Source organism: Phodopus roborovskii, unplaced genomic scaffold (genome assembly GCF_943737965.1).
Source record: "Phodopus roborovskii unplaced genomic scaffold, PHOROB, whole genome shotgun sequence".
Lineage (NCBI taxonomy): Eukaryota > Metazoa > Chordata > Mammalia > Rodentia > Cricetidae > Phodopus > Phodopus roborovskii.
This window is the reverse complement of record NW_026125052.1, coordinates 27,431,223-27,450,992: the sequence shown is the minus strand read 5'-3', so window position 1 is coordinate 27,450,992 and position 19,770 is coordinate 27,431,223. Positions and strand designations below refer to the sequence as shown.

General features: G+C 50.0%; 1 protein-coding gene across 6 annotated transcripts in view; it reads left to right on the top strand.

The window, feature by feature from the left end:
• The window catches only part of Slc39a11 (solute carrier family 39 member 11), a 392,746-nt gene that overhangs the window by 369,895 nt on the left and 3,081 nt on the right, over positions 1-19,770 (top strand). For all 6 annotated transcript variants that reach the window (XM_051179808.1, XM_051179791.1, XM_051179780.1 and 3 more), the window contains one exon: positions 17,791-17,889. In XM_051179808.1, coding sequence (XP_051035765.1) covers positions 17,791-17,889 — 99 coding nt within the window. The remainder of the gene's footprint in view (positions 1-17,790; positions 17,890-19,770) is intronic.

Sequence of the window (19,770 nt, the reverse complement as noted above, 5' to 3'; positions counted from 1 at the left end):
GTGGCACACTGGCTGTAAAAGGGCATGAAATGGTGGAGCAGTACCCAGCATGGACGGACCTTGAAACTATTATGGTCTGTGGAAGATGCTAGTGGCCACGTACTTATGGCTTCATTAACGTACTCTTCAGAGCTGGTGAATCCACAGAGGCAAAAGCAGGGTGGTGGGTTTTTAGGGACCAAGAGGACTTGAAAATGGAGAGTAGCTAGCTGCTAGTGGGTGGTATAAGGAAGGGGCAGAGGTTGTCATGATGATGAGAGTGTTCTAGGACTTGCGGAACTATTGGTGATGGCTTCACAACACTATGAGTGGATAACTGAAATATGTTTTATGTTAGCCAGCAAGATGACTTGCATGTGCAATCCTAGCACTCTGGAGGCAGAGGCAGGGGAGTGTGTCACGGGTTCTAGGCCTGTGTAGGCTACGCAATAAATTCCAAGTCAGTGTGATCCACAATGTGAGACCTTAGCTCAAAAAATCAACACCAAAAGTCATTTTCAAAATTATTTATATTGATGGAAAGGTGGCTCTGTGGGTAAAATGTTTGCTTTACAAGCACGAGGACCTGAGTTCAGATCCTCACAACCCACCCAGAAAGTTAGGTGTGATGGTATCGGTCTGTAAATCTAGTACTGGGAGGCAAGACAGAAGGATCCTGGGTGTCAGGTCCAAAGGGAAACTCAGTTCCACAAACTCTAAAAGACAGTCCAAGTCTCCAGAAATGAGCTTAACCTGGACTATAGGAGGATTTGTGGTGGTTAGATTTATAAAAGACAACATTCCACAGGAGCTTGTGAAGCGAGTTCCCCTCTACCAAAAGGAGTCATCCTTACCTCTGACAGAAAGGACAAACGGCTCCCAGCACATGCAGGAATCACAAGTACCTCTCCTCAGAGAGCCATAAAGGGAATTTGGGCCATGAGAAGGCAGTGAAACTTGATGGGCATGCTGGTAAGGATGTGCCGCTGGCCTTGAATGTCTGGGCAAGCCCTCCTGTGTCCCCTTTCCCTCCTGCCTGTTGTTCTTTTGTTATAGTTACAGGAACAAAAGCTGGAGAAGGGGAGGGTCCCAAGGTGAGGGACCACGTGGGAGAGCACAGCAGGTTCCATAGCGGGTGAGGGTGACCGAGGTGGAGGGAATAACACGCCGGGCAGACAGAGCTTGAATGAGGAGTTTATTTAGAAAGGGGAGTGAGGGGGGAGGGAAGAGACATAGAGGCACCAGGAATAGAAGAGGAGAGAGAGAGAGGAGGAGGAGAGGAGAGAGGGAGGAGGAGAGGAGAGAGAGAGAGAGAGAGGAGGAGAGGAGAGAGAGCACTGAGCTAGAAGGCAAAATAGAGCGTAAGTGGGCAGGGGTCTGACTTTTAAAGGGTCCTTTGCACCTGCTGCAGACTAGTACTCATGGAACCCTGGGCTGACCAGAGTACTGCCTGAGTGCATTCCGCCAGGTGACAGGGTAGGCCAGTGTAATGCCTGAATCCTTACACCTGTGGTCACATGTTATGCTCTTTGCCCTGTGCACTATTCATTTGCCAAGATGAAAAACAAAGACTTCAGAAACTACATGTGTCCTTACAACTTCATTGTTTCCACAGTGAGTCTCCTCTGATGCTCCTCCACAGATGGAGGGTCTGTGCTGTCACAAACCCCCAGGTGCTTCAGCCACAAGTCTGAGAGCTACCTACCGCTCCCTGTGACCTTACCTCAGGGGCCTCTGTATTCCTCTCCTTGCTGTGACAAAATGGCTGGGGGGGGGGGGGGAAGCCACCTCAGGAAGGAAAGGAGCCTTAGGGTACAGTCTATCACAACCAAGAAGTCAGGGTGGCAGGAGCTTGAAGCAGCCATTCACACCACATGCAGTTGGGGGGAGATAAAGGCTGCCTGTGCTCAGCTTATTTTCTCCTTGTTGGTCACTATGGGCCCCCATCAGTGGCGCCAACCACATCGGGTAGATCTTCCTGTTTCAGTTAACCCTCTCTGGAAACACCATCTTAGACATGGACAGCTGTGTTTCCATGGCCACTCTATCCAATCAAGTGGACAGTGAAGAGAAACCACCAGAGATGCACAGTCATCTGTGATCTGGATGCGTGCGTGGAGAAGGGCTGGTCCCTTCTGGCTGTTCCTCTGTCTGAGCATGAGGAAATGTCAGACCAGCCCCCAGACTAGGGCATGCTATAAAAACAACTGGCCAGAACTCCTCATGGTTGGGAAGGATAAGAAAACACTGAAAAGTCGCAGAACAGAGCAGACTCAGGTGACAGACAGGTGAGAACTGGATGCAGGCAGAGCCTGAAACAGTAGAAAGATTTTGGGGTGAGGACCCGTAAGACCTGTGTGGTAGGTCCAAATGAAACTCCGATTCCCCCAAACTCCAAAAGGCAGCTCAACCTGGACTATAGGAGGATTTCTGGTAGTTAGATAAAAACCAGCATTCCTCAGGAACTGGTGAAACTGGTTCCCATCCACCAAAAGGAGTCATTTCCCCTGCCTCCGGAAGAAGGGACAAAGGGCTCCCAGAGGCACCTGTTAGCGTCTCAAAGCCCACACTGGCCTCCAGGTCCCATCAGTATCATAAGCGCCTGATACACATTTCAAAGTCTGTGCTGGAGTCCTAGCCCTTCTCACCTCCTCCCCTACCCAAAGTCCTTCCTCTTGCCCGCTTCCCTCCCTCCAGCTACTCACTCTCCCTATAACTCCGCCCCCCCCCCATTCTTGCTATGGTTTCTCTATGCTCTGCTCCTTCTCTCTTTACTCTCCATCCCTGCTAGTCGACCCTTTCCTACAGACAGGCGGGGCCAAGCCCAGTCTACTGGCCGTGTTCAGTCCATGTCTTTCTCCCTCTGCTCTGGACTCTTCCAGATGCCTCTGGCTGCTCTCTCATATCCACAATAAAAAGTTTCCCGGTAACCATCCCATGGAGTGGCCATGCCTTCGGTTTATCGACTGAGTAAGCCTGTAGCTTGGGTAATGGTGTTGTACTGGTGCCATTTTCCCTTGGTGGCATTACGTTAGGGACACGTACGTGGTTAACGTCCGCAGAGTATGAATGAGAAGGCTACAGGAACAACAAGACTGTTTTGCTATCGTTCTAAGTGTGTTTCAGCATGGTGAGTTCTTAATAATCGAGTGCCAGGCATTTAGTAGGCACTTTCTGAATGTCTGGTGAATGACTAAGTTTGGGAGTTCACATTTCAAAATCTCAAAGTAAAGCAGCCAATGGCCAGTGGCATAGGTGATAGAGGAAGCGGTGTTCAAACTTAGGAGCCTGTGGGGGGATGGGGCGCTTCCCAACGTGGAAGTTTAACCTTGACATATGGAGTACTGACACTGGGTAATCAATCTTTCCAGTCATTCTCAAACGCCCTTGCTAGATGCATGTTCGGATAGTGGCCACTGTATCGCTTGTTTGTTTGTTTGGGTATTGCATTGGGTTTCCTGTCTTCTTCAGCGCCCTCAGTGGTTTGTAGCCCCTTGCTTTTGGTTCTGTTTGTTTATTTGTAGATGAGGGCTAACTGTGTGGCCCCACGGCAGTCCTGCAGTACTCAGCCTGCCTGAGTGCCGAGATTATGGACATGCACCACCACCACACCCAGCTTGAGGATTTTCAGTATGAGAACGTCACTGAGAACTGCCATCCATATGGCATGGCTCCTCTTAGGTCTCAGCTATGAGTTAAAGTGCCCTGAATGCCAAGTGTCCCCAAGTCTAGGGGACTAGGCATCTGATAGTGCTTATGTTAGACACAGGCCCCATGACTTCTCTTTTCATGTCCCTTCATAGCCATGTGTCATTCAGCTGTTTTGTCTCTGTGCCCTGAATTCCCGACATAGAAACAACTTAAAGGGAGGCAGGATTTATTTTGGCTCACGGTCTCGGGGAGTTCAGTTGCTTGCTCCATTCAGTAGCACAGAACATTACAGTAGCAGGAGCACAGTCAGGGGAGGTTCTCTGTCCTACGGGTGACAGGAAGTAGAGACTGAAAGAGAAAAAAGGCCAGAGACGAGGTGACTGCAAGGGCCTGCCACCATTGACTCTCTTCCTCCAGTTACCTTTTAAAGTTTTCAGAACTTTCTTAATTTGTGCAACTACCAGGAGACTAAGCATGCAGTGCATGAGGCTACAGGCGAATTGTTTCATGTGTGAGTCATAATACCACATTGAATCTCCCATTCCCCTCTTTTCACACCTGTTCAACCACCCCTCCCAGGTTTCTGGCCAATCCTGCCCAGTTGCCTTGGTGTCATACCAGTGCACAGGGTTTGAAAATTCTGGGGGTTGACGAAAAGAACAGAGATGATGCTATTGAACTCTCTCCATCCCACACTGGGTTACCACTGTGGGCACACCCTCCCAGGGCCATCCAATTTATCCAGCCATGCCCGAAATGTAATAACAAGCAGGACACTCTTCTGCCATATGGCCACCGACTAGGCCGAGAGAGAAAAACAACTGGGCATGCGAGAGAAGCCAGTGAGTCATGTTAAAATATCAGGGGCCTCTTTTGCCTGGGCATAGTCTCACTTAGTTTAATCCTTTACTGCAGACAGATCTTTCGTCCTCAGCAATAGATAGCCGCGGGGCATTAGCGAGGGTTAATAACCACAGAGTACCCCTCATGGACTGAGACTTCAACAAGATCTATTTCTTGTGAGGATGGCGCACAAAGCAAAGGAAGCCCTTCATCTCTGGGCTCTGCAGTCCTGGTGTGGGTGTCTGTGTGTGCCACGTGTGGGCGAGTGAATTAAACTGCCCTTCCCTCTGGAAGCCTCATTTCCTTCCTCTGGAACATGGGTTGATGACATTTTCCACATAAGAGAAAACCCAGAGGATGTGTGGCCAGAGTTCAGCACTGGGGCTGGGATGGGATGGAGACTCGGTGGCCAGGGTTGGTGTCCCTGCTGCATCCTCATGGTCCAGAGGCCTCTGCAGTCAGCACCATGCACTGGTGGAAAATGTGCCTCTGAAGAAGGTGGCGCCTCCACCTGTCTCTTGGTACCCTTCAAATGTGCAAAGCAGCAGATGCCCAACCCTAGCTGGCTCTCTCTCCCTCCCACCCCACTGGCATGGCCTTCCCAAGCTATCGGTCACACAAGGGGGACAAAACACTATTGATACCTGCCTCGCACCCTGCACTCCATCTTAGCTGGCCATCCTAGGAAGCCAAACAAACACAGTTATTTTTCCATTGACAAGGCCCCGAGGTCGTGGCTCCTTAGAAGTCAAGCCCCAAAACACACAGCACAAGGAAACTGTTGGCTTTTGGGCAGCTCCTTCTTGCCGAGTCTCATCCTACACTCAGCGCAATGGGTCTTGCACCTGTGCTCTCTCTTCTTTGGGCTTCAGCTGGACACATGCTCAAGTACGTAGTCTTCGGAAGCAGTACTACCCGGAGGGGACTAAGATTTCAACGCGTGAGCTTGTGGGAGACAGTTCATACCCAAACCATGATACCACCGTTGTTATGTTTTCTCCTCACTTTGAAACTCCTTCCCCCTACCACATGCTCAGCTACACCCACCTCCCTACTCCCCTCCACCCCAGAGGCTCTGGGCTCCAAGGCAGTGTTGGAAAATGAAGGTTCAGTCACAGGACTGGCTGCTCTCCTTTTACCTCACCCTCTGGGGCATCTGATGAATAAAGATGAACAGACACCCTGACCCCAGGGTCTCCCTCCACCATCTTCCCCTCTCTTCTTGCAAGCATCCCTGTCCACAGGACACTGACTCGAGGGTTCAGGGCATTCCAGGGTGTCATCACCATGACATCCTGACATCCCTAGGTACCAGAGCACTAATAGGAAGCATTCCACAAGCCTCTCCCAGCTCCAGGTCCCGTATATCTACAGTTCAGTGTCTCGAGACTCAGTGCATTTTGCAGAGACATTGCCATTCCTTCTTGTTTTCAGGGCCCAGGCTGGTGGTCAAACAAGGAGACTTCCAGGGCCGTGTTCCCCTTCCCGGGCAAGGAGGGAAGAGCACAGACTAACAGCCTGGCTGCCTGGGACTAGCCGGGGATTTCTCACCCAGCCCCCACAGCTCAGTGCCCTTTGCATTGTACCCAAAGTCTTTCTTTCTGTTGCCCCATCTAAAGGGAATGGAGGTGGAGCAGGTGGTTATGGCTTTGAACTCAGGCCACACACCCTAAGGGTATGCGGACTGATCTAAATAAAGGGATAGGAGGAGGGGACAAACAGCCTTTCAGTTAAGTTTTGCGCTGGGGCTGGGATGTGACAGGCTGTAGTGAGGGGCTATTGAGAACGTGCATGCGTCCTGAGCTGCAAGCATTCAGCCGCTGAGAGCATGCCCTGAGACTGTTTTGCAGATGGAAAAAGAGCCTCACCCATTCGGCCCTTGCTGCAGTTTCGATGAGGAGCCAAGGTTTTTTTTTTTTTTTTTTTTTTTTTTTTTAAAGTTTCTTCTTGGAGCCATTGGTTTATGCTGTCCAGATGTGCACAATGAGATTGTTTTTTGTGTTGTGGTTTTCCAGATGTGCTCAAACAGGAAAATTAACTTTGGCAAAGTGGAGGGCGGGGAGGATGGGGGGCTGTCTCTGCAGCCCCCCGGAATCTCAAGAACCCACAATACCACCCTTGTACATCAGCCACAAAGCTAAGGACCAGGGGAAGAGCTTCTGGGCTGCCCAGTCCCACCCCTGTCACAGCCAAATACACAGAGACCCAGAGGGCCATGGCACACCCTATGGACTGAGCCCATATAGCTGGGATCAGATATTAGCTGTGTTAGACTTGGGGACTGTATTCAGATATGTGACTCTCTCGTGGATGCATGCACCTGGCTCTTTTCCAGGCACTGAGACCCTTCAGTGAGCCGACAGATGGAGATTCCTAGTTTGTCCCGATGCCAGACTGGGTAAGGGAGAAAGAAAAAACAATGATATTAAGAACTGGAGAGTTAATACCATATGTTAGTAGGCAGCAAATGCTGTTGGGAAGGATAAAGGACAGAAGAACAGAGGAAGGAAGTTCAGCTGGTTTTTAGGCAGGACATTCACTGCTGTTTAACAAAATACCTCACAACTTGGCACCTTAAGCCAGCAAGTGGTGCAGGTCTGGGGGTACTCTTCTAGTTGCTGTGATAAAAACCTTCAAACAAAAAGCAACACTGAAGATAAAATAATGTTTACTGAGCTTATACAGTCCGTCATTGAAGGGAAGTCAAGGACAGGACTCAAAGCGACTCCTGATACCCATGGTCGAGAGGAAAGAGAATGGAAAAGCACACAGGGCAACTTGCTTATTCGACTTTAGCCAGTTCTCTTCTCTCTCAAACTTGCATTTGTTCCGGGGCTGGGGGTGTGGGTTCTGGGGGTGGCTCTTGCCAGGGACTAGTGCATCCTACATGTGTTAACAACCCCTAACCCCCACAGGCCAGCCTGATCAGGATCATTTCTCATCCAAACTCTTCCCAGGTGATTGATTGCCAAGTTGACCATTCAGGGTAACCAGCACAGGGGATTAGGGGCTCAAGAGTGGTTTTGTTGAGTGTCTCTAACTCAGGGTCTCCCAAGAGGTCACAGTAAATATGTCAGCCGGGACATGTACCTGAAGTGTACCTGAAGCCGGGAGTGTACCTGAAGGCTTGACAAGGGCTGGAACAGCTACTCCCAACTTGGTGTCCTTTCATGGCCTTTGGCAAGAGGGCTTGTCCTCACCATATAGGCTTCTTGTATGGTTACTTGACTGTGATTTCAACTGGCACCTGGCTTTCCCCAGAGCCGCAGTCAGGAAGCCAAAATGCCTTGTGAGACCTTGAAAGTATTGAAGAAGTGAGCTATGACAACACCCCCCCCTCTCTCTCTCTCTCTCTGTGTGTGTGTTGTGGTGCTGTGGGTTGAATCAGGTTGAACCTTACCTTTCAAAAAGATATCAAGTAAGTCTCTGCTCATAAATATGGGTCCCACCCAAGAACTAAAATTCTGCTTGCAAATTAAAACTAGCCATCACCATTGGCTACCTTGACAATGAGTAGATGAGAAGGCATTCATTACTTATTTTTGCCCATCTTGGGTTCTTTTTTGTTTTGTTTTGTTTCGTGGAAATGGGACCATTGCAAATTGCATTTAGTATTTTTTGCCTTCTTCTTTCACTGACAGTTGGGAGGCTCGGGCCTCCCACATATCGAAGCAGATCTTTCACGCCCGTTGCTATGTATTATTCCACTGTTTGAACGAGACTCAGCGTATTTGCACACTTATTGTAGATGGGCATCTGCTTGGTGTCCAGTGGGGACTAACATAGCTAGCTAGCAGTGCTGGGGCTAAGGGCATTCTCCATCAAGGGCATTCTGGGTCTTGATCTTCCAATGACCAGGTGAGCACACAGCTCCCAGGTGCAAGAACTCCCTGCTCATTGAGGCAGCCTTTCAGCCAGACAATGCAGAGTTGACTGTATTTGTTGGCAGTCTCAGCAGGTCAAAGTCCCCAGGGCCTGACTCTGAGACTCAAAGATCCCATGCATACCTGCTCTTCTGCTCCTCTACAAGGAGAGGTGTGCAGAGAGGACCAGAACCACCCTCAGCCACCACCCTGCCTTGTGGCCTGGCCACCTGGTTCTCTTCCCTGCTGGCTTTGCTTCTGGGAAGGCAGCAGACGAGCAGAATGGATAGGTCATCTGAGTCTGAACTAGACAGGCTCTCAGAATGGCAGAAGGGTGGGGGAAGAACCCTTGCGTGCTAAGCCAGCTCTGCTGAGCGGGTAGGGACCGGCAGCCCTGCAGGGAGCACCCAGCCCCTTCCCACCTGCAGGCTCATCAAACACCTTGACAGGCTGCCCGAGTGGGAAGCCGGTGATGTCATCACCAGGCCTGAACAATCAGGCCTTTTAGGGCAGGACGATAACAATCAAAACAGTATGTAAGGGCCTGCCACGCAAGAATACACATGCTCACTGCCCCTGGGAGGCTCCCAAAGCTGGGATGAAGCGGGGCTTGTCACAAAATATGCCTGTCTCTTTTCCTCACCAGCAGACGGGGAACATAGCCTGGAGATGAAGGTTGTGAGTTCCCTAGGCCCTCACCTGTCAGTTCATAGAGCCTCAAGTCCCTCTGCCTCAAACTCCAAAGAAACCTCGCCACCAGGCCCAGAGCTAAACTGAACAACTCTCCATGTTTGTGGGCTCCACTGCACAAGTACAGGCGATGCCATGTGTAAGAAACGTCCTCCAGACCAAAGCCATGGTGATGCTGGAGAGGGGCCAGTGTGGCAGGACTGAGGAAGGGGACGTCTGGTGATTCTCACATGTTCTTACAGATCTACCCCCAGGAATTGGCTCACCACAGTGAAGTCCTCCAGAGCCTTCAGCCACGCTGAGCTTAGCTCTTCTCAAATAAGATGTCTAAGGGCAGGAGGCAGGTAGCTTGGTTGGTAAGAATGCTGTGCATACATTAGGACCAAGTGCCTTAAAAGACATTGATTCCCCAGAACCCACATTAAAATGACAACAACAACAAAGTCACAGATGTAGCGGTGAGCTCCTGTAATCCCAGCGCTGGAGACTGCAGGATCCCTGAGGCTTGCTGGCCAGCCAGTCTAATCAGATTGGGGAGCTTTTAGTTCAGTGCTCTGTAGAAACATAGTATGGAGAGGGCTGAGGAAATAGGACTCAGTGAGTAAAAGCACTTGCTGGACAAGCCTGAGGACCTGAGTTCAGACCCTCAGAAGTGTGCAAGCCAGATGTGATGGTGTGTCTGTAACCCACACTTCTGTCCAGATGAGAGGATGGGACAGGAAGATGCCCTGGGAGCACCTGGACCAGCCATCCTGCAGATGTACAGTGTATCAATAAACCACACGCACACACACACACACACACACGCACACGCACGCACGCACGCGCGCGCACACACACACACACGCACACACACACACGCACACACACACGCACACGCACGCACGCACGCGCGCGCACACACACACACACACGCACGCACACACACACACACACACACACGCACGCACACTGCTCTTCCAGTTAACCACAATGGACCAGAACCTCATTTGATTGGCTGAGTAGGTATAAGATAATGCCTGCTTCCCTCTTGGGGATGGGAGCCACGTAGGTGACTACTCTCTCTCTCTCTCTCTCTCTCTCTCTCTCTGTGTGTGTGTGTGTGTGTGTGTGTGTGTGAGAGAGAGAGAGAGAGAGAGGGATGGATTGATGTGTTTGTAAGAAGCTAACAAGACCGAAAGTGTATTCCGAAGCCTAGTAAGCCTCTCTACATATCTGCTCCCCCACCTGTGAAATGGGAATAATGATAGGGAGACTTGAGAGGCCACTGTGGGGTGCACCATGCTGTTACATGCAAAACACTTCCCACCACACCCAGCATGTAGCCACACTACAGACAGGAGACATTACCATCTATTTTTTTTTTTTTTCCCTAGCCAAAGGACCTCAGGCTTGGTTTAATGGGCGTGGTAATCAAAGACAGGAGCTGGTTTCAGCTGCAAGTTCTTTCAGTGGGGTACACAGACTCTCCGCATGTCTCCTGTGCTGACTTCATCGGAAGCTTGGACAACTCAAGGCCTGAGATGGCCTTAAGCAAAATGTTTGAGTGTAGTGATCAATACATGGATTTCAAGGGATGTCCCCTGCCACAAAGAAAACCAAACTACCTCCCGAGCAAGTCACTTAGCACAAGGACCTGCCTCCCAGTAATGGGGCTGGGACCACTTAGGTGTAAACCCTTTTGCCTCTGGCCTTGCAAGAGCCATGAGCTTGGGCTGGGCTGCACTTAGGTCCTTTAAAAAGCTAGTGGAGTGTGGTAGGACAGTGTCACAGAGGGCAGGTGTCCAGGAGAGATGGGCTGTCACACTCTTCACCATCGGTAGTGTTGTTTGAGAATTGGCTTTCACTTAAGTCACCCTATCGGTCACCTTCTTCCTGGGTAGACCTCTTTTTGTCCCTCATCATCATTAGAGTTGCCTCCTTTCTTCAGAGCCCATCTTGAATATCGCTTTGTCGATGAAGTTTCTAGATCTATGCCCCATGCTACTTTCCTTCCTGGCCATTGACAAGCTTCTGGGCGGCATGGCACTTGTTTGTTTGCCAATGGGTTTTTTGCTCCTGAGTTCCATTGGAAACTCCTAAAGGTGGGTTCCTCCCTAGTGCCTTTCATCCTATGTGGCATCGGCACTTTCACATGGTTTAGGCTTCTTGGCCCTCTCCTGAGTACTCCGGAGGAGAGCCCACCCAGCCTCACTGTGATTAGAGGGCACGGGAGGTCCCAACACTGAGTGGAAGATGTACAGACCATTCCTCAGTATTTCTAAATGAGCCCAGCCAGTCCCTTCCCCACCTCAAACGCCACTGTGATGTCAGTGGCCTGAGGATCCCGAAGCCCTGCTCAGTACTGTCTCTTATGGAAGCCCTGGACAGTGTTGACAGTAGTTAGCAGGTAAGGAGTACCACCCATCCTGGTCTCCACTCTGAGACCTTAAAATGATTATCTCCCATCCATGTAAGGACCCTGCCACAGAAGTTTTCCACTGTTTTACAGACAAAGTGGTGGCTGATGCTGGGTCACAGTGTCTCTGGGACTCTGAATTGATTTTCTCATTGATGTGGCAAAGTATCTTATGAAGGCAACTTAAGGACACAAGGGTTTATTTATTATTATTATTATTATTATTATTATTACTATTATTATTTTGGCTCACAGTTTAAGAGGAGACAGTCCATCCTAGCCGGGAAGACATGGTCCCAGGAGCTTGAAGTAGCTGATCACGTATCCACAGTCAGGAAGCAGAGAGCTATGAATGCTGGTACTTGGCTCACTTGGCTCAACCCCAGCCTGTGGAATAGTGCTTCCCACCTCAGTTAACCCAATCTACAGACACCTTCGGAGAACTGTTTCCTAAGTGGTTCTGGGTCCTGTCAATCAACCAGCACATGTAGTGGCATCTTGTTGAGGTACCAGCCTTAGGGTGTAGCTTCAGTGTGCAGATGTGATCCCTGGAGGTGCAGGATGCTGCAATGTAGGAGGCTAGCATAGAGGGCAGCCATTGGGAGGTTACGGGAGCCATAGGAGAAGAACCAGGCTTCTAAGGAAAAGCCCAAGCAATGGCCAGCCTCTTAGGATGAATGGCCTGTGTTGAAAAGAAGGCTGTTGTTTGCCTGGCAGCCTGGAAAGACCCAGGCCACTGCCACTGCACCTCTACCAGGTTGAAGAGCAAAGAACAAAGACAAGGTGAAAAAGATCCCCCCCCCCCCTTTCTTCTGCGCTTAGATCCAGACTGAAGACGCCCAGTCTGTGAATGGTACCCTTGAGCTTGCCTGCATTTCCTTGGCACCTTGCATGGGCCTGGCTGTGTCTGCTGAGAGAGTCAATATTTGTGAGTGAGCCCAGCCCCTTGCCCACCCCCACCCACTCTTCCCACCTTTGCAGCAGCCTCCTGGCCCTAAGCAGCCTGAATTGTTCCTTTGTTTGCCTGCCCAGCCTAGGAGCACAGTATCCACCCTGCCTCTACCGCTGCCACCTTTTAAGTCCCTGCAGCAGTGCCTGGCTAGCTTGTAGGTGTCACTCACCCTGGGTGGAGATAGTAGTCTACAAGGATTCCTCTGACATCCTCAGGCTGGGAAGGCTATAGAGAGCTGGTTGTGTGGAGGGAGGTTGCCTGAGCCGGCCTTGAACTTGCTACGGAGTCGAGAATGTCTTTGTACTTCTGATACCCCTGCCTAAGTGCTAGGATTATGGACCTGTGTTCACCTGGTTTATTCGGTGCTAGGGCCTTCTGCATGCTGGATCTTTTCTTTTGTAAGCATCTGTCCCCCTTCCATGTTAAAAGTCCTCCCCCAGGGCCTTGTCTCTGTTACTGTCCTGGGACAGTCCTAGCTTTGGTACTGGCAAGTCCTCCATCCCAGAAAACCCCTCAGCTCTGGGATATACTGATTCCCACCAGCAAAGTTGTGAATGCCTGGGAAATTCTGATGCCTTGGCGTTGACCAACACACACTGATGAGTGCCCGTGGTCCCATTAGCCCTGCCAGTCACCCCCACGCCCAGTCCAAGGGGTAGACTCTCTTGCATTGTCTTCTTGCTTGCAACATTTTTGTTCCAAAGCTTGCGCTCTCTCTGTCTCTCTCTCCAAATACGATGTGCAATGAATTTTTAAACAAGCCTAATATTTAACCCCCAAGGCTGGGTTGCAAGTAGCCATTTCTCTGGGTCTGGTCTGCCCTGGCAAAGTTTGACTTCCCAGGAAAAGGTAAGTAGAAGTTTGGCACTCAAGCCAAAGCCAACTCCTCTGAGAGGCAGCCCTCCCACACAGACCCTTGGCTCACCTTTCCCAGGAGAGGCCTCCTCAGGGAGCCAGGCTGCAACCACAGGGCCTGGCCTCCAGTGACACTCTATCCTGTAAACACTTTCCTGGGCCTCTGCTAGGTCCCCTCTGTCACACCTCCTAGTCAGGCCCTGGTGTCAGGTCACTAGGAGGCATGGCTGCTCCCCATATTCATGGGAGCTGGTGAAGGGGTTATTGGCACAGCTGGGCTCTGAAGGGGGTCGTGACAGGGTTTGTGCACCACCCCGTTCACACTGGGCGGGCCCCCTTTAGAATACTGCTTGGAATTTGTAGCAGGTCCTGGAAAGGAAGCCTCTCATGTCAGCTTTCCCTTCTCAGGGCTGCAAGGAAGGAAGTCGGCCAGGCCTACGGGCTCAGGGATGTTTGGTTAGGTCAGAGATCATGGATGGCTGTACAGCAGGACTGTGGTGGGGCCTCCTCTTAGCCATCAGCTCTGTATGAGGCCCAGTTTCCCCTCCTCACAGTCTCCCATCCCTGCCAGCACATCCAGGAGTAGGCTCAGAGTTTGTCCTCTGAGGGTGAGGGAACTGGGATTGACCTGTAAGACAACCTTGTTTCAAATGTAAATAACAAACAAACACAACAAAAAAAGACCTTCCCTAACCAGCCCACTCTCTCCCCCACTCCCTCCCTCTCTCCCTTCCTCTGTGTCCCTCTACTTCCTTGATATCATGTGAACAGCTCTGCCATGTGCTCCTTACCATGATACTCTGCCTCACATCTCCCTATGACCCAGACACCATGGAGCCATGTGACCGCAGCCTGAATGTTCTGAAACTATGAGCCGCAGCAAGCAAATCCTTCCTGAAGGTGTTGGTTAGGCATTTCATTAGAGCAATGAGAAATAAACATGGCATACAGCTGACCGTGTGTGTGTGTGTGTGTGTGTGTGTGTGTGTGTGTGTGTGTGTGTGTACATAAAGGAGAGCTGAATTTAGGAGGCTGTGTAGGAAGGAGGGCAGGCAGAGAGACTGTGGCCCACACCATGGTCTCAGGAATGTTCAGGACAGACTTCCTGATCACACAGCAAAGCAGTGCCCTGCAGAGAAAGACCTGGCAAGATCTTGGGGTGCGGCTGGAAACCGTGTGCCAGGGCTAGGGCAGGGCAGGGCAGTGGCAATGAGGCTTGCCAGGGATGGAAGAATGGGTTTCTGTGCTGCTTATCAGGGCTCAGCTTCAGGGCAGGATGGGGAGGAGGCTTCCCCAACCTGGCTGGTGGATGGCAGGACTTTGGACAGGAAGCATCACCTTAGACTTGCTGGTGACACTGGGTTGGTGACTCCATGTTCACTCCTAGGATAGGTCATGCTCCTGCCTGGGTATATGGAAGGATCGATACTAACAATAAGCCAGCTCTGCCTCTGTATCAGAGGAGAGACACAGGACCTATTTTGAGCCCCTAGGCCAGTGGTTCTCAACTTGTGGGCCATGACCCCTTTGGGGTCGCATATCAGATATTTACATTACATTTATAACAGTAGCAGAATTACAGTTATGAAGAAGCAAAAATAATCTTTATGGTTGGGGATCATCACAACACGAGGAACTGTATTAGGAAGGTTGAGAACCACTATCCCTGGTTGATCTCTTTCGGGGGAAAATCCTTAGCATTGGTCTCTGCAAAAGGCCAAGAAAGCTGGTCTTATTTGACCATGACTTGGGGAGAGGCAAGGGGCTACTGAGTAGTGTTGAATATAAAGGGACAGTTCTGCCAGCGACTGTGGAGAAGACGGTGTGGGGAATACTGAAACACTGCCAGGGAGTTGTTCTTGAGGTTTGTTTCTTCCACAGAAATGTGTGCCCAGTGTTCCCCTCTCCTGGAATAGGACCTCAGGGTCTTCTTGAATATAAAACTGGTAGAAGAGGCTTCCAGAACAAACTGTAGTTGGGTCTTCTATCTTGACTAGGAATCAATAAGACGTCTATATAAGTTTTTTTTTTTCTATTGCTGAGATAACCATGAACAAGGCAACTTATCAAAGGACGTGTTGGTTAGATAGAGTCTGTGATGGCAGGGTGAAAGCTTGGCGGTAGGAGCCGCTGAGAGCTCACATCTCAAACCGAAAGCAGGAGGCAGAGAGCACACTGGAAATGGCACTAGTCCTTTGAAGCCTCAAACCATGCCTCCAGTGACACCTCCTCCAAGGAGACCATTCCTCCTACGCCTTCCCAAATAGTTCTGCGAAATGAGGACCAAACATTCAAACATAGGAGTTAGCTAAATAGAGTACATACCAGCATAACGTCTGTAAGTTCGATTCTGGTAAGCTTTGTCTTTGTCTAAGAGACTACCTGAGATGGTCCCAGGATACAGGATTATTGAGCTCCATTTGAGATACATGTACATGTATGGTGATGGTGGATGAAGGCAAACCTGATGAAGATGAAGCCTCCAAACTAAATGGAGATATGACATTTAATACTGAGTATTATCCCTTACGTTCTTTGCTGCAGTCTAGACTGGAGGGCCGTAGCCAGAGCTGGCCAGGTGGGCTTTCAAGGCAGCGAATTGTGTTCTTATCCTCGAGCCTGGGGCCAAGCATCAAATAAGTGGCCAGTAAGGACCTGATAAGGCCTAGCTGCTAGTTTGTAGTTCTCTCTTGTCTCTGTCTGGAGCTGAGGGGCAAATTCCTATTGTGAGCAAAGCAGATCGACAGGAGGAGTCAATCACCCAGAAAGCCAAGCATGGGGTAACTTTGCCCTTGGCATCCAGACCACCCACAAGCCCTTCAGGCTACAGGCCAGCATTGCTAGTCGATTGATTCCCTTGAAGCGCTGTACTTAGAAAGGCCGTCCATGGAGTCACTGGTCCTCGACCTGTCCAACCAAAGGTCCAGTCTTGTCCAGGGAGGTAGTTTTAGATTGCCTTTCTGTTGCCCTCAGACTGGTCCCGTCCTCTCCTGTGGCATCTCTACTTTCTTTGTAGGTTGGCACAGGGGTTCATGTGTGTGCAATATAAATTCTAATTGTGTGTGTGCCTCGTCTCCCTTGATCAGTTATGTATTGTCCGTGTGCCTTCCTTGTGATCTAATCTCTGGCTTCTGCACAAAGCTATCCCTCATAGACAGGTCCCTAGTGCCTGACTTAGGTATACAACACAGCCCGAGTCTCTTGCAGAGTCAGAAGGCCAGAGACTCTCTCAGTGAACACCACCCAAGCCCAGAGAAATGCAGCAAGGGTCCATGGGAAACCTGAGCCTGGAGCCACATCAGTGTCACTTTCAGTGTGGTTCTGATGTCCCTTCTGGAGAAAATGAGACACACCCATCTCTGCACTATAGGAAACGGAAACTCAGGTGGACAGATCATCTCTCTGTGCTAAGAACTTTTCTGGCTTTGTTAGGCTGTCCTGAGACACGATGACACTTCAAGGTAGATGACATTATCTCCATGTTATGCATTAGACACACACATATAAAAGTCCCAGGAATGACAGACTTGCATAGCAATATGGCAGAACTTGGGCCATCTTGAGCTGGAGCCAGCATGTCTATAATGCACTATAGCATACAAAGACAGGACATGACCGGGGGACTCAGGACAGGAGGGCAGCAAGGAGGAAGATGTCCCTCCATCCTATAATGCCATCTTCATGTGACCCTCTTCCTTCCTTTACCCACCATAGATCCATGCCTGGCCCCCTAGCACCAAAGGAGGGCTTCAGGCCTTGGCAAGGCTCCCTTTTTGATGGGCCATGTTTAGTCAGAGTTTCTACTGGCGTGAAGAGACACCATGATATGGCAAGTCTTATAAAGGAAAACATTTAATTGGGGTGGCTTACAGTTCCCAGGATTCAGTCCATTATCATCATGGCTGGACATGGTTGCATACAGGCAGACAGGGTGCTAAAAAGGGAACTGCGAGTTCTGCATCTCAGTCTGAAGGCAACAAGAAGTGAACTGTGATGCTGGACATAGAGTGAGTGCAGGAGACCTCAAGGCCCACCCCCACAGTGACACGCTTCCTTCAACCAGGCCACACCTCTTAATAGTGTCACTCCCTAAAAAGACCATTTTCTTTCAAATCGCCACTTTACATGATTCCAGACAAGGATGTTTATGTGTTATTCTAATTTCTTCTCTGTTACTATGATTCAAACACTCTGACCAAGAGCAACTTAGGGGAGAAAAATGGCTTATTTTGGCTTACAAACTACACTCCATCACTGAGGGGAGTCAGGACAGAAAATCAGGAACTTGAAGCAGAGACCATAGAGAAGCACTGATTGCCGGCTCACTCACAGGCTCATCCTCAGCCAGCTTTCTTTTATAGCCCAGAACCATCTGCCTAGGGAATAGCACTGCCTGCAGTGGACTGGCCCCTCCTAATCAATTAATAGTTGAGATTGCCCTACACAGACTTTGCCAACAGGCTAGTCTGACCTGAGCAATTCCTCTCTAAGATGACTCTGGGCCATGTTAAGTAGTCACAGCTAACTAGGACTTGTGCCTTTCTCTGTTGTTTTTATAGGAATTTGGCCATTGGAATTGGGATCCAGAATTTCCCAGAGGGCCTGGCTGTCAGTCTCCCTCTGCGCGGAGCAGGCTTCTCTACCTGGAGAGCTTTCTGGTGAGTGTTCCAGCCCACTGGGTCAGAAGAGAGTTGGGTGGGCTGGAAGCTATTCCACGTGGATGCCGTTTTGCAAGGTCAAGCTCACGTTGGAAGCCAATGTGGGGCTTCTGGAAGAAAACCACGAATGTGGGTGACTGTTGTACACGTAGTAGAAACCCCAAGACACAAGCCCATCTCTTAACCTTTGACCTTTACAGGACCAATTTGAGTAACTATGACCCTTTTCAAGGGCTTCTGTGCAAAGCAACCCATGGCCATCAGCAGTAGCCACTTCCCCATAATATGTCTCCTTAAATGTCACAATGGTCACAGCTGGGGATCATCTTGCCACCACCTGGCCCAGGGAGTCCTTATAATAGCTTTTTCTCATATGTCCTCCACTTGGGACAGGACCCTCCCACATTTCCTTCTGAAACAATCACTGATCTACAACGTAAGGTCACAGCACTCATGCAGACTGCTAACAGAGACAATCTTAAAATGCCTTCCATTGCATAAGGCCCTGTGACTTGCAAGCTTATACAGGTCCTCAAGTGATGGAGTTTGCACCCTCTACAGATCCCTTTCTCCGTTGTTAGAGGCCCTCAAATAGAGGATTTGGGAGAGAAAGGAGGTGGGTGGCCTTGAGATCCTCATAGAGTACCAGAGCCACAGCTGTCATTCTTACGGTCATGGCACCAGGGAGAAAGGAGCGGGGAGATTTGTGATCAGCACCAAGATTGAGAAGGGAAGCTTTGTTCTCTTCTTCAAACTCCAGTCTGGGCTTGATGTCAAAGTTACATTTTCCAGAGACGGCGAGGCCACAGGCAGGGCTCAGATAAACCAGAGGGCTGTGTGTCCTGCTGGTCTGTTTGTGAAAACACAAGGAGCCAGGACATGGTATCTACTCTAACAGAATCCCCAGCAAAAAGATCTCTCCTGAGCCCTCTTCTGCCTCTAGCCCGAGAGCAGCTGGGATCTCATACAAGCTGCCCTCCTTTCCGGGGAGGCTAGAAGTAGGCGGTGGCTTCCGCCTATAGGGCCCCAGCTTACTTCCCACCCTCAATGCTCACTCATCTTCACTGCCCGTTTGTCCGGGGCTCATTTGTTCTGAAGCCGCGGATACCTCATCTTACCAGCTCAAATAAAGGGATTCCTTAAAAGGAGAAAGCTCACCTTAAGCCAAGATGGCGGCTCTGAGGGTGGGGAGTAGAGAGCGTACAGTCCTACACAAGTGTCCAGTAGGCCCTCCTCTGCCACAGAAGAATACAGTTACAGCCTGACCCACGTACATGTCTCCCAAAACTGTCCTTGGGAGACATTGAGGCCATTCCTAATCAGTGTCCTGTCACTCCACATAGGCATCAAAGATGAGCAGAGATGTACAATGACTGTTATTCATCCTTAAAAAGATACATTCTAGGTAGGCTGGGATGATAGCTCAGTGGAGAGGGGACTTGCTATAGAAGCATGAGATCAGAGTTTGAATGTCCAGCACTCCTATAAAAATCCAGATGTGGCCATGTATGCCTACAACCCCATCACTGGGGATGGTTGGCTCCCTGCTTAACTTCAGTGAGAAGCGTGCGCGCACACACACACACACACATACACACACACACACATTCCAAACTTGTTTTTAAAAGAGAAAAATAAATAATACAGCATGGATACATTATGCTAGGAGAAATAAGCCACCCTCCCCGCCCCAACCTCTAAAAAAAAGCCATATATGATTCTGTTTATAGGAAATATCCAGAGGCAGCAAACACACAGAGGGGAAAAAAGATGGAACAATTCATGGTGACAGGGGCTGGGAGGAGGAAGAAACAGGACATGGCTGTTAATGACCACTGACTTCTTTTCAGGGTGATGAAGATGTTGGAATTGATGGTGATG